The 15,325-nt window shown below is 40.9% G+C and overlaps 2 protein-coding genes across 2 annotated transcripts in view; both read left to right on the top strand.

Moving 5' to 3' along the window:
- The first annotated feature begins 665 nt into the window (after positions 1-665).
- Positions 666-10,626, top strand: LOC117296757 (dynein gamma chain, flagellar outer arm-like). Its single transcript, XM_033779801.1, has 7 exons — positions 666-1,211; positions 3,502-3,653; positions 4,127-4,300; positions 4,802-5,006; positions 5,402-5,632; positions 6,244-6,415; positions 10,355-10,626. Exons 1-7 carry the CDS (start codon positions 666-668, stop codon positions 10,624-10,626), a joined length of 1,752 nt encoding a protein of 583 aa, XP_033635692.1.
- A 1,691-nt stretch (positions 10,627-12,317) lies between these two features.
- Positions 12,318-15,325, top strand: part of LOC117296409 (dynein heavy chain 5, axonemal-like) — an 83,857-nt gene continuing 80,849 nt past the window's right edge. The window contains exons 1-4 of the mRNA XM_033779314.1: positions 12,318-12,540; positions 13,253-13,526; positions 13,740-13,860; positions 14,504-14,808. Coding sequence (XP_033635205.1) covers positions 12,504-12,540; positions 13,253-13,526; positions 13,740-13,860; positions 14,504-14,808 — 737 coding nt within the window. The 5' untranslated portion in view covers positions 12,318-12,503. The remainder of the gene's footprint in view (positions 12,541-13,252; positions 13,527-13,739; positions 13,861-14,503; positions 14,809-15,325) is intronic.

Here is a 15,325-nt window from a genome sequence, read left to right as displayed (position 1 = left end):
AACTGGACTAATTAGATATTTATTTATTGATGTATTTCTTTATCCTTAAAACCTTCATCAGATTAAGAAGTTCCCCCCTGGGGCCCAGCCTGTGGTCACATGTAAGATATATATATTTCATAGCAGGACTACATTAACAAAACACCAAAATAATAGAACTACCCCTAAAAATCCAGCATAAAATACTACATGTTGTCTAACTATAGGCGGCGCCCTAACTAAAGTCATTGTGGTGTATGCCGTTATTTTAAGACTGCAATGTCCTTGATCAAAACTTGAGGAAGTATTTTGTCACCATTCTAGTTCCTTTTTGTTTTGATAAACATCTCCATTTGAAGAAAATAAAGCATCAGTAAACTGTTATCCGACTGTCTAAATAATACGCTTAACCTACGCCAGCCTTTTCCAGTTAATTGATTGGACAAAACGTCAAGGGTCCTGGGCGTACTGGTACTCGGCTTGTGTTAACTAACGAAGTGAATGTACAGCGAACCAGTGAACGAACGTTGAACCGCTAAACATCCGGGAACTTCGTAGTTCCTGACGACCGCCATCCAAAATGGCAGCCTACTGTAAACAAAATCGCGGGCTCGTTTTGTAGCTGTTACAAAAAACGTCTTATTTAACATGAAATTAAGCTTATGAGCTGAAGAAAAATAGTCACAATGGATGAGAGACATTGGTGGATAGCCACGAAGATCCAGGAATCGTTCCACATCGGCGGTTTTCATGATAACCCAACATTGTTGGAAGATTTCCTGTGCGAGTCACAAACACTCGAATTAATAAACCAATTTTTGGGTACAGGCGGACCGAATAAACTATTCTTCTACTCCGACCGACCACAGACAAGCACCTTGTTCCCGAGTGGTCTTCAAAGCACACGGCAGCTCCATGTTGTCAGCTCTTTAGCTACTCTAAAAGAGGTGAACATCGAAGAAACAACATGTCTGTATTTCCTCCGCCATCATGTCAACCACGATGTGGACCCGGTTCACATGGAGAAGGACATCTTCTGCGGAGAGTTGCGACACAGTGTGTTGGACAACCTCAATACTTTACTTTCGGACATTTATCTTCCTCTGCTACGAAGTCAGAAAGATTGGGGTAAATGTACCGATGAGAATGTTTCACAGTGTTTGAATAGTTTGGAGAAATATGCGGCTGCTTTGTCTGAAACCGTCAACGTACCTGCATCAGGGAGGCAGCAGGTAATGGAAATAAAACTGCAAAAAACAACAACAGAAGTTCAATATTCATCAATTAAATTGTCCAAGTTTTAGGAGCCTACTGTTAATTTGAATTTGATATTAAATGTTGTTTTAATAAACCTGTCAATCTTCTGTGATAAACTTTCCATGTCCTGCCATCATTTTGTCACTCATTGATTATGATTTTTTTTTTCTTCTAATTTACTCAAATGATATGTTTTTTTTTGCAAAAATGAGTGAATGAAAAGGTGGTGGCAGGATACAGAAACATTCCATTTGAAAAATGTTGTTTATTAGTTGCCATAATTGGAACATGGTATTCAACATCCAAAGGGTGCAAGCGTCAATAAGTTATTAACAGGACGGATAAAAGCATGTAATGTTATAAAACAACTGGAATGTGAGATGATTTTACTTTGAAAATTTCAATAAACAAATGAATACTTTCCCAAATGAGTTTCTCGAATCTTGGTCTAAATCATAATATTGTCTCTGATTATAAATTAATCAGTATCAAGTGTAGCTCCATCTCGGGGCCAAAAGAAAGAGATTGAAATTCATGTAAAGAAAAAAATAAGTAACTAACATTCGTTACATTTATTACAGGTAAACTATGACGTGGTATTTTTTAGGCTACCACCAATGCATCAATTTTTAGCTAGTCAGCATTGGAAGAATTTATAATAAAAAAATTGTATGGCATGCAAAGTCTTTTAAAAAAACTACTACCCATTGACATTTTGCTAACCAATTCCAACAACACAGAAACGGCGTCGACGAGTTCCAGTTGATTTGGTGAGGTCATATTTCCCAATTCATGCATGCATTGTCACTCATCTCATTGTCATATTGGTATGTGTGTATCATGTGTGATTTGTGACACTCTGTCCCCTGTTCTGTCCCAGGTCAACTGAGTGCAGGCTCTTCATATTATGGTAGGCCATAGTTGCGATAACGTAACCCTTGCCGTCGAGAGGAGGGTAGCGCTATCGCAACTCTATTGGCCACAACAATTTAGCGCGAAACTATTAGTTTCCTTGAATTTGTGAAAATTTACAAAGTGACTGGCAGTGAATCCTGGTTTCCCAACTCCCCGCTGCCCGAAAGCTCATCTCCAAGTAGCAGAGCCTCGGTGCCAAATTATCTGGCTCTGCTACCGGCAGGTTTGGGGGATAGGGTTTGAGAAGAGGGGAGTTGGATGGGAAAGGAGGATTGTTTGGGGCTGGGATCCGGGAGGGGATCCTCTGGTCAGGGGGTGTGGCAAACTTTTGAATGATAAGTCCCTGTACGATACATTTTGGAGTCTTAGGTTTTTTTTTTGTCATTAGTTGACAAGGTTGATGTTGGTTGTTAGAATACTATTCTATCTAGATTTAGATACCTGTAGATCATAGAGCATGAATCAATATTGACAAACAAATAAGGTGCATGCATTATATATCATGTGGAAGGCATTGTTCAGATTTGTAAAAGATAAGATCTCTCAGCGTTATTGTGAAGTTCCTATAAGTTTCCAAGATGGGTAAATTACTTCCTTGTGCAATGTGTTTATGAATGCATGGCTTGATGTTGGTGCATGTATTGGCCAGTGACTACATGTATCTTCTGACAATACTGTTATATTATGCGTGAATGTGAACATAAATATTACCGATTATACATGTATCTCCAACTAAAATATTAGGCTCTTTAAGTATTGATGACATTGCAGATCAAATGCTGTTTAATGTTCATTGAAGTTTTTATCACTTTGATGCAATTTCATGAAGCTGTTTTCATTTATTAAGCAGAATTTATTTGCAAAGCAAGGTGCATGAAACCAGCTCACAGTAAGTGTGTATTTTTGCTGGTAACCAATTCTGCTTAGCAATAACTTTCTGTTCTGAGTATGTTTTTTGACTTGAAAGCTTTATGAAATAGTCCTTTGAGTTTGATTAGATTGTTGAGAATCAGTATTTTTAGATTTGCTGTAACCATGGTGATACATGTAATTATAAAGTCTCATATGCACCCATGTTACCGTGAGTCATTCAACAAGTTCAAAATTCCAGTTTGTTGTATTTTATCGTACTGTAAATATATTATTTAATGTTTGTTTGCTTGGATGATTATTGCTTACTATTGCCTTGAGACCCCAGGACCCCTTTGTATTCGATTGAATGGTACAAGTTGAGAACCTGCAACCCCAACTAAGACCACCCTCAAGTAACATTGTGACATCTACATCTACTACTGATGATCTGAAAATATATTTTGTTAAGTTTGATTACATTTTGTTTTTAATTATCAGGTTCTGAGACGTCCTGATAACATGGTGAGTCAGGAGTTTAGTAAACATCGGACGACCTCTTATGATCACAGTATCATCTCAGAATATGAAGCTCTCGTATCAGAATGGATTGCAACGATTGATAACGCACTAGCGGACGGGGGAGACGAGAGGTAAGAATAAAAAATAAATAAATAAGCTGGCATAGCGCCTTTTCCAGAGGTTGCAGAGCCCTTTGATATCTCCGACACAGATCAACCCAAATTTAAAACAAAGATGGCCCGAAATAAAAATCACTCACTGTCGATGAACAATGAAACAATTGGGTCTTCAGCAGTTTCTTGAAAGAATGCAAATTTATGCAAATGATGGAAGAATGCCAAACGGACCTTGCAACCAAACAGGGCCCGATTTTATAAAGCATGTGTGGAGGTGCTATGTAAAGCACATAAAGCAACTAAGCACAAAACAATGTTGTTTACCAAAATAAGGTTACCGGCCAAACCATGACACATGAACAATTTGTGACTGGTGTCCTTCTAAATTTCTGATTAAGCAGCTCTATGAATTGGGCACAGGTCTCTCGTTGCAGGGTTTTAAAATGGCACCATTGAAACTAATCTATTTTCCTCTTTATTGCCTTAAGATTCATGGATCCAACGTCTGGTCCGATGAGTGAGTTAGAAAGATGGAGAAGACGTCAGCGGATGCTAGCAAACATCATGGAGCAACTCAAAGGCAAAGAATGTAAGACAGTGATTGGCGTTCTCATCACATCCAAGTCAAAGGTTCTTAAGAAATGGAAAGCCATTGATGCAAGGTTTGTAACTAATAATAATAGTAATAATAGTTTAATATAGTTCTTTTCACACCCAAGGGGAATCTCAAAGCGCTTCCAAGATTATTACCCCTTGTCACTGTGCCATTTAATTCATTCCTTAAACCTTCTCAACGCCTTTGGAAGTATACAACATGTGCAACAAATGTGCGCTACTCGGCTAAACCAGTCACAGAACCATCTCTGCCCTCTCAAGTACCCACTTACTCCTGGGTGGAGAGAAGCAGTTTTAAGTATCTTGCTCAAGGACACAAGTGTCACGACTGCAACTCAAACCCACACTCTGCTGAACAGAAACACCAGCGTATGTATAGTCTGTAAAAAGTAGTCGAACAATAAGCAAGGCCACTTACCGATGAACAAAATCTACACAGAGGGCATGAAGGCCATGCCTCTGTTGCCCTGATCTTTGCCTTGGTGCCCCTTAAGGAGTGAAGGCCAAGGCCTGAAATGAAATTCAATTGCCTCTCACTCTTCTTTCAGCATAACGGATGCAGCTAATGAAACAAAGGATAAAGTGAAATATCTAGAAGCGCTACGTCGTCATTTTGAGCATCTCTATCACGGCGCCTCACCCTCAGAGATTATCAACACAGCTCTTCCTGCCTTAGCAAACAGCGTCAAACAGATGGACTCTATTTCTAGATTCTATGCACGCAGCGGCTACTTAGGTCTGCTCTTCACTAAGGTAAGGGATCAAGTCTTGTGAATGTAAACAACTTGCTGCACTCATTCATTTTAAACTGCTGGTAAAACCAGAAGAAGCAACAATTTTCTTCAAGAACTCGATGTTCTGGCGTGTCGTGGCTGAGTGGACAAGAACACCACACTCGAGCCCTGGTGTTTCTGATCAGCAGAGTGTGGGTTCGAGTCCTAGTCTTGGCACTTTTGTCCTTAAGCAAGACACTCTCCTTTACTGCTGCTTCCTTCGGGTGGGGCGAAAAGCCATTAGTCCTGTGTATTGTGTAATGCACTTAAACGAACCCAGTGTAAACACTTTCATTTTTGCTTATTAATTTGCTAAGCTTGGTGGTAAGCCTGTTTTCATAACTGAAATTGAAAATTTTTCTTTCGTTCGTTTAGATTACCAATCAACTGGTAAATGCCTGCAAGGAATACATCACAGCAGAAACAATAACCCCCTCCCAAGATGACTTACTGTGGCCCAAGTTCTATGAAGAGATAGAGAGTCGGGTCAATTCCACTGATCAGCAGGGGAGAACAACTCGGGCTGGAAGACGGAAGGGGAAAGATCAGAAAGTTGAGGAGGATGAGACGCTGATTGGACGACTGAAGGCGTGTCTTCACCTCAATGTGAGTTTAAGGATGAATTTTATGATTATTTGTAATTTTGTTTATTTTAAAGTGTTATTTATTTTAATTTGATTTTTTTTTTTTCCTTTAATTTCTTATTTTTTTATTTATTGACCTAAACAACAAACAAGCAGCAATTTACAGGAAAACAATTACAATCATTTAAACATTTGAAAATGATAAATAACACTTATTATAAGCAATTAAAAATGACATACAGGAAATTGTGGCATAAGATGGTCGAGTGGCCAAGCGACTGAAATCAAGGTCTGGTGTTTCTGATCAGCAAAGTAGGGATTCAAGTCCTGGTCTTGACACTTGTGTCATTAAGTAAGACACTTAACTATTACCTACGTAAAGCCGTAGGTTTCATAAATTGTATATATGCACATCAAAGAACCCATTGCAACTATTGTAAGAGTATGGGGTTCGCCTCAGTGGGTTTGTTTTGAATGGTTAGTAGAGATAGAATAAAGGAGTCTCTATTGGACAACTTTGGTTTGGACAAAGGGAAATAGAAATAGAACATTTGTAAATGCAAATTTTGTACGACATCTTATGAAGGCAATAATTGACCAAATACTATGATTGTATTTTGATTTTATTTACAGAGTGTTTATCGAGACACGATTCGTACTCTACGAGACAGTCTAGGTGGAGCTCATACCTTGATGCAATTCCCATCCATCAGTTCCTTGGGTGCTCCTACGTCAAGAGTCCGAGCTCATTCCAGAGGTACCTTGACATTGATGGGGAAGGCTTCTAAGACACCATCAGTTGCTGGTAAGATTTTTTTATGTTTCCTCTTTTCTTGACTTGGCCTGGTAGATAAGAGCACCGAGCTCAGGCTCTTGTTTTATCTGATCAGCAGAGTTTGGGTTCGAGTCCTGGTCGTGACACTTGTATCCTTATGCAAGACAACTAACCATTATTGCTGCGTCCTTCGGTTTAAACATAAAGCAGTAGGTCCCATAATTTTTTATTTTTTTTTAAATTGTTATTACCAAATGTGTTCTTGCCAACTGTGATTTGCCATTTCTTTATTTTTTTGCCATGTAGCGACTCCTAGTCTCATAAGTAATCATTGCTGTAACTTTAATGACAATTATATTGGTTTTTCTAAGTGAGCGATGGTTGGTTTTCTAATCTTATCAAATTGTTTTTGTGCTCTTTTTAAGTTTATACATTAATATTTTTAATAGTAATGTTTTTCAATGACTTTTTTGTAAACTGTGCATTTCGGCTTTTTAGCCGCTGTATTGCAGTGTTTTAATAAATAAACCATGAATAATAATAATAATAATAAATGAACCCAGTGCGCTTAACTGCCACTTCCAGTCACGGTTGGTAAGAATAATAATAATAGAGTCTTGTAATGTGCACATATCCAGCCGTCGATTTCACAAAACTCTTTCTAACTTAGGACTAATCTTAGGACTTAGAACGAGTCCCAACCCCGCACTGTAGCATGCAGACCTTAAGATTGATCCTAAGTTAGGACGAGTTACTCGTCCTAACGGGAGATAAGACGAGTCCTAACTCTTTGTGAAATCGACCCTAGGGAGGGTAAACTTGAAGTAGTTCCCAGATGCAGTGGGGAGCCTTCCTGTTAAGTGCTTTGTGGACAATGAGCATCAGCTTGAAGATGATTCGTTGAGAGATAGGGAGCCAGTGTAGTTGTTTTAGAATGGGGGTTGATAGAACAGGATTTTCCAGACATTGTCACGATCAGGGATAGGGAGCCAGTGTAGTTGTTTTAGAATGGGGGTTGATAGAACAGGATTTTCTAGACATTGTCACGATCAGGGATAGGGAGCCAGTGTAGTTGTTTTAGAATGGGGGTGATAGAACAGGATATTCTAGACATTGTCACGATCAGGGATAGGGAGCCAGTGTAGTTGTTTTAGAATGGGGGTTGATAGAACAGGATATTCCAGACATTGTCACGATCGGGGATAGGGAGCCAGTGTAGTTGTTTCAGAACGGGGGTTGATAGAACAGGATATTCTAGACATTGTCACGATCAGGGATAGGGAGCCAGTGTAGTTGTTTCAGAACGGGGGTTGATAGAACAGGATATTCTAGACATTGTCACGATCAGGGATAGGGAGCCAGTGTAGTTGTTTTAGAATGGGGGTTGATAGAACAGGATATTCTAGACATTGTCACGATCAGGGATAGGGAGCCAGTGTAGTTGTTTCAGAACGGGGGTTGATAGAACAGGATGTTCTAGACATTGTCACGATCAGGGATAGGGAGCCAGTGTAGTTGTTTTAGAATGGGGGTTGATAGAACAGGATAATCTAGACTTTGTCACGATCAGGGATAGGGAGCCAGTGTAGTTGTTTCAGAACGGGGGTTGATAGAACAGGATATTCTAGACATTGTCACGATCAGGGATAGGGAGCCAGTGTAGTTGTTTTAGAATGGGGGTTGATAGAACAGGATATTCTAGACATTGTCACGATCAGGGATAGGGAGCCAGTGTAGTTGTTTTAGAATGGGGGTTGATAGAACAGGATATTCTAGACATTGTCACGATCAGGGATAGGGAGCCAGTGTAGTTGTTTTAGAATGGGGGTGATAGAACAGGATATTCTAGACATTGTCACGATCAGGGATAGGGAGCCAGTGTAGTTGTTTTAGAATGGGGGTTGATAGAACAGGATATTCTAGACATTGTCACGATCAGGGATAGGGAGCCAGTGTAGTTGTTTTAGAATGGGGGTTGATAGAACAGGATATTCTAGACATTGTCACGATCAGGGATAGGGAGCCAGTGTAGTTGTTTTAGAATGGGGGTTGATAGAACAGGATATTCTAGACATTGTCACGATCAGGGATAGGGAGCCAGTGTAGTTGTTTTAGAATGGGGGTTGATAGAACAGGATATTCTAGACATTGTCACGATCAGGGATAGGGAGCCAGTGTAGTTGTTTTAGAATGGGGGTTGATAGAACAGGATATTCTAGACATTGTCACGATCAGGGATAGGGAGCCAGTGTAGTTGTTTTAGAATGGGGGTTGATAGAACAGGATATTCTAGACATTGTCACGATCAGGGATAGGGAGCCAGTGTAGTTGTTTTAGAATGGGGGTTGATAGAACAGGATATTCTAGACATTGTCACGATCAGGGATAGGGAGCCAGTGTAGTTGTTTTAGAATGGGGGTTGATAGAACAGGATATTCTAGACATTGTCACGATCAGGGATAGGGAGCCAGTGTAGTTGTTTTAGAATGGGGGTTGATAGAACAGGATATTCCAGACATTGTCACGATCGGGGATAGGGAGCCAGTGTAGTTGTTTTAGAACGGGGGTTGATAGAACAGGATATTCTAGACATTGTCACGATCAGGGATAGGGAGCCAGTGTAGTTGTTTTAGAATGGGGGTTGATAGAACAGGATATTCTAGACATTGTCACGATCAGGGATAGGGAGCCAGTGTAGTTGTTTTAGAATGGGGGTTGATAGAACAGGATATTCTAGACATTGTCACGATCAGGGATAGGGAGCCAGTGTAGTTGTTTTAGAATGGGGGTTGATAGAACAGGATATTCTAGACATTGTCACGATCAGGGATAGGGAGCCAGTGTAGTTGTTTCAGAACGGGGGTTGATAGAACAGGATATTCTAGACATTGTCACGATCAGGGATAGGGAGCCAGTGTAGTTGTTTTAGAATGGGGGTTGATAGAACAGGATATTCTAGACATTGTCACGATCAGGGATAGGGAGCCAGTGTAGTTGTTTTAGAATGGGGGTTGATAGAACAGGATATTCTAGACATTGTCACGATCAGGGATAGGGAGCCAGTGTAGTTGTTTTAGAATGGGGGTTGATAGAACAGGATATTCTAGACATTGTCACGATCAGGGATAGGGAGCCAGTGTAGTTGTTTCAGAACGGGGGTTGATAGAACAGGATATTCTAGACATTGTCACGATCAGGGATAGGGAGCCAGTGTAGTTGTTTCAGAACGGGGGTTGATAGAACAGGATATTCCAGACATTGTCACGATCAGGGACAGGGAGCCAGTGTAGTTGTTTTAGAATGGGGGTTGATAGAACAGGATATTCTAGACATTGTCACGATCAGGGATAGGGAGCCAGTGTAGTTGTTTTAGAATGGGGGTTGATAGAACAGGATATTCTAGACATTGTCACGATCAGGGATAGGGAGCCAGTGTAGTTGTTTTAGAATGGGGGTTGATAGAACAGGATATTCTAGACATTGTCACGATCAGGGATAGGGAGCCAGTGTAGTTGTTTTAGAATGGGGGTTGATAGAACAGGATATTCTAGACATTGTCACGATCAGGGATAGGGAGCCAGTGTAGTTGTTTTAGAATGGGGGTTGATAGAACAGGATATTCTAGACATTGTCACGATCAGGGATAGGGAGCCAGTGTAGTTGTTTTAGAATGGGGGTTGATAGAACAGGATATTCTAGACATTGTCACGATCAGGGATAGGGAGCCAGTGTAGTTGTTTTAGAATGGGGGTTGATAGAACAGGATATTCTAGACATTGTCACGATCAGGGATAGGGAGCCAGTGTAGTTGTTTTAGAATGGGGGTTGATAGAACAGGATATTCTAGACATTGTCACGATCGGGCTGATTCATTTTAACCACACCCCTTATTTCCTCTTTTAATCTTTTGTTTTTCCACTTAATTAATGTGTCAAGTATCTGATTATTGGATTGTTTTTGTTTCTTCAGGTGATTCTGAGCACGGTCACGGTGTCCCATTCACTGATGAGGAATCCATCTTTGGTCACATGGATTCATTCTGTGCTCGTATCAGACAAGTCATTGACGCTGTGTATACCTTAGTGCAATACAGCAAGCTAGGACTGAGCACAGAAGGACTGCCACGCCCTAGGAGGGAAGATCTGTTGGTTGAAGATGATGCTACGGAAGATGGGATGGAGATTGCAGCACTAGGAGGAGGAGGAGGAGGTGGTAACCAGTCTGAGAATAGTAGTAAGTAATGATAAGATGCAGATTAAAGGCACTGGGGTGGATTTCACAAAGGTAGTCCTAAATTAGGACTAGTCCTAGGCAATGCTAAGAGATAGGACCAGTCCTAAGTTAGGATGAGTTACTGGTCCTAACTTAGGACCAGTCCTATCTCTTAGCATTGCCTAGGACTAGTCCTTAGTTAGGACTACCTTTGTGAAATCCACCCCTGGACACTCTTGGTACTAACTCAAAATAAATGTTAGCTTAAAAACTTACTTTGTAACGAGTAATGGAGAGCTGATGATAGTATAAAACATTGTGTGAAACGGCTTCCTCTGAAGTAACAGGCTCCTAGTGGATGATACCCATGCCTACATCCTTACGGACTGTAAAGGGGGTAACCCTGTTTCAGCTCCAGGAGTAGGTGGCTCCTAGTGGATGATACCCATGCCTATATCCTTATAGACTGTGAAGGGGTAACCCTGTTTCAGCCCCAGGAGTAGGTGGCTCCTAGTGGATGATACCCAAGCCTACATCTTTATGGACTGTGAAGGGGGTAACCCTGTTTCAGCTCCAGGAGTAGGTGGCTCCTAGTGGATGATACCCATGCCTATAGCCTTACAGACTGTGAAGGGGGTTACCCTGTTTCAGCTCCAGGAGTAGGTGGCTCCTAGTGGATGATACCCATGCCTACATCCTTATGGACTGTGAAGGGGGTTACCCTGTTTCAGCCCCAGGAGTAGGTGGCTCCTAGTGGATGGTACCCATGCCTATATCCTTATAGACTGTGAAGGGGTAACCCTGTGTCAGCCCAGGGAGTAGGTGGCTCCTAGTGGATGATACCCATGCCTACATCTTTATGGACTGTGAAGGGGGTAACCCTGTTTCAGCTCCAGGAGTAGGTGGCTCCTAGTGGATGATACCCATGCCTATAGCCTTACAGACTGTGAAGGGGGTTACCCTGTTTCAGCTCCAGGAGTAGGTGGCTCCTAGTGGATGATACCCATGCCTACATCCTTATGGACTGTGAAGGGGGTTACCCTGTTTCAGCCCCAGGAGTAGGTGGCTCCTAGTGGATGGTACCCATGCCTATATCCTTATAGACTGTGAAGGGGTAACCCTGTGTCAGCCCAGGGAGTAGGTGGCTCCTAGTGGATGGTACCCATGCCTATATCCTTATAGACTGTGAAGGGGTAACCCTGTTTCAGCCCAGGGAGTAGGTGGCTCCTAGTGGATGATACCCATGCCTACATCTTTATGGACTGTGAAGAGGGTTACCCTGTTTCAGCCCCATTAGGTGGAATGTGCCTCTGGTGACAGTCGAGGTCTGGCCTTTTAATGTAAGGCAATCTCTCATAAAATATTTATTTTCAAGCTGGTTGTCTTTGATAATAATAACCAATTTTTATGAAGCGCTTGTCTCAAGTGCTTCTGACATTATTACCCCTGGTCACTGGGCCATTTAATTCATTCCTCAAACCATCTCAGAACCATCTCTGCCCTCACAGGTACCCATTTACCCCTGGGTGGAGAGAAGCAAATAATTATTGTTAAGTGTCTTGCTCAGGGACACAAGTGTCTCGACCGGGACTCAAACCCACACCCTGCGGATCAGAAACACCAGAGCTTGAGTTCGTTGCTCTTATCCGCTCGGCCACGACACTCTATTTAACTTTGGTGTATTTCTGCAGGTACCCCAACCCTAGAGTCTCCACTCAAGCCAGTCAGTCCCACCAAGACCCCCTACCCGCATCCTCCAGGCATCCTTCCCATCGTTGAAGAAGAAGAGAATGCTCTTGGTGAAGACGAGGAGGAGACTAAGGAAAGTAAAGATCATCCTCCTGAGGAGCTTCTAGGAAGTGAAGTTCCATCCAATGCAGATGAAGTTCATGATATTATTATTGGAATGTCTGGAATTACTTCACATAATGCTGCTCTGCTTAGTAAGTCATCTTAGATGTCTGTCTGGATTAATGAACTTATTGCCTCATTGATGTGCTCCTTGTAGTAGAGCTATGAAGGATTTCAAACTTTACATGGTGCAAAAATAATCTTAGAAGTTAAGGTTTGACAATTATAATAAACCTTGTTTCAAATACCACACCTGATATAGGTCGCAGGGCAATTCCCCCAATGTTCCAATATTTTAGGAAAATATTTTCCACTTGTACAGAAGTACCCCCCCCCCCCCTACAAAAATCCTCATACACCAAGTCCCATACTGCGCACCACATTTTATTTCAAGATGCAGACTTTTCCAGTTTGTTTTAATCGAAGCGAGGTTTAAAGGAAAATATTAAGTCTGTTTTTTGTTGTCTAATAAACATTTGGATTTTGACACAAATATGGCTTATAATCAATTGAGATTGTTGATATCGTTCTTACTTGAGAAATGACTAAGATGATCATCATTTAATAGATAGAAATTTGCATTGATTATAAAGAATATTATTTGGTTTTTTACCCATATACATGTACACTGATGCGTGTTAGCACTGTATACTCAGTACTTTCCCGAGCTCTGTGAACAAAGTCACAGGCATGTTACTCCGGTGGGATTCAAACCCACGACCCTTGCAATTCTAGAGCAGTGTCTTACAACTAGACCACTGAGATCATTATGACTTAAACCACTGTTTATTCTTTCCATCTTAGGGAAGTTGTACAACATGGAGGATTTCAGCGATGAAGGACCAAGCATCTCCTCCATCGTCAAGGATCACATCTCAACGATGAAGAAACTTCTCTCATCTCACATCAATACTTCGGTCATGCTGGATGTAGAAGGGAAAGAGAAGGAGAAGTTTGGTGAGACGTACGAGGAATTCTTAAACACGGTTCAGCAGATTGAGATGTATCTGTGCGCTTATCTTCAAGCTGTGTTTCTAAGACGGATGAAGACGCATGAAGCCTTGGATGTCATCACACGGTAAGATCAGCTTTCTCTTTATAGACCATTCCATTTTAGCCCGCACTAGCAAGTGCTGTATGCTGCGCCCATCATTGCTGGGATGCTGGCAGATCAGTGTCTTTTGAAAACTTGAAATACTAAAACTTCTAAAAAATACCTTCTATAGTTGATGTTTTGTTTCCCTTTTTTGGGAAATCTCGCCATAAATCCATTCTCTGTCTGTTTGATCAGATTTACTCCAGTGGCTTACCGTCAAGGAATGAAGAGATCCATCGCTGAGAAGTACATCGACATCTTCAATTGGTATGAAGCAGATCTTGAAGAAGTCAAGAATATTTATGAGAAGTTTAAGGTAGGTACAGACTTTATGTCACTATTTCTTTATTTTGTTTCAAATATTTCTGGTAAAAAAAAATAGAGCTCCTCCAAAGTACCTCGCACAGCAACCCAGATGCCTGAAGATACCTGTGTAGAGAAGATAATAAGGAATAAACAATTATAGATGTGGGAGGAAAACCGGAAATTGTTAAAACCCATGTCATTAGGTAGGACTGAAAACATGTGAGGCTCCATCCATGGTGGGATTTGAACCAGGGACCACAGAGGTGACCATGTTTCAACACTTCACAATGTGCTTTATATTCATTGCTTTATACCACATTATTTAAACATGACTATGTGATCTCTCATCTAATCACAATGGATAAACTGTCCCATGTATTTATGAATAAAAATGTTTAAACTCTTAAAGTTTTACTTGAAGCTTTTTGCTCAATACTTCATGAATCTAGTGAAATGCTGTATGAAGTCTTTGATTTAATAGATGTTATTTTGTTTGCATCAAGGATAAAGAACAGAAATTGTTTTCACACTGATGTGTGAGTAATCAGTACTTTTTTTCACAGAACTCGGGAAAGTACTGAGTATACAGTGCTTTATACACATTGGTTAAAGGTTAAAAGCACATTTATAAGTGTTTCTTTTTATCTTTATAGGAAGAGCCATCTATGATCCGCAATGCTCCACCAGTAGCTGGAGCAATCTCCTGGTCCCGTCAGCTTCTTCAGCGAATCGAAGACCCTATGAAAGTCTTCCGAGATAACCGTGCAGTGACACACCTACGTGACTTCTCACGTATCGTTAGATTCTACAACCGTGTCGCTACAGCATTGGTGACATTTGAGAGTCTGTGGTTAGCCCAGTGGAGGGCTCATATTGAGAATGCTAAGGCGGGACTTAGAGCTACTCTACTTATTAATCATCCAGAGACTGGAATGATTGTAGTCAATGCTGACGAAGGGTAAGTTTAAATAAAACATTTTTTTAAGGGATTAAGGGAACTCGGCGAAATCCCATGAGCGGATTATAATCACAAAGCTGGCAAAAGCCAATCTCACTCTTCCAATAATTGGCTTAGATGATCTTCCCATTAAGGGAACTCGGCAAACTCCCACAAGGGTACATAAACACCAATACAATCATTGGTTTAGTGTCTCTGATTATGAATCGAACATATCAAGAAATTGTGAATACTTATTCCAGTCATTGTGAAATCATAGGTTAGCTTAGGGGATTCGAACCCACAACCTTGTGCTTGCAAGACCTGCTGTCTAACCACTGAACCCTGTGACATTCAAGTATGACTATTGGCGGAAAAATGAGTGGGATACAATCATGACAATATAATAATAATAAGAAGAAGAACACTTATGATGCGCCGGTATCCACTACAAGTGATGCTAATGGCGCAAGGAAGAAACAACAAAATTAATGAAAAAAACTGTGAAAAAGTGGGTTTTGGGGGCCTCTTTGAACTT

This window comes from Asterias rubens, chromosome 11 (genome assembly GCF_902459465.1).
Source record: "Asterias rubens chromosome 11, eAstRub1.3, whole genome shotgun sequence".
NCBI lineage: Eukaryota > Metazoa > Echinodermata > Asteroidea > Forcipulatida > Asteriidae > Asterias > Asterias rubens.
This window is presented reverse-complemented; position numbering and strand designations above follow the sequence as displayed.

What these genes read in the sequence shown, in the direction of transcription:
- LOC117296757 (XM_033779801.1), top strand. Translation starts at nt 666, where the DNA reads ATGGATGAGAGACATTGGTGGATAGCCACGAAGATCCAGGAATCGTTC. An exon ending in TGGAAAGCCATTGATGCAAG is followed by an intron (nt 4,301 to 4,801) that starts GTTTGTAACTAA and finishes CTCTTCTTTCAG; the next exon opens with CATAACGGATGCAGCTAATG. An exon ending in AGGCGTGTCTTCACCTCAAT is followed by an intron (nt 5,633 to 6,243) that starts GTGAGTTTAAGG and finishes TTTTATTTACAG; the next exon opens with AGTGTTTATCGAGACACGAT.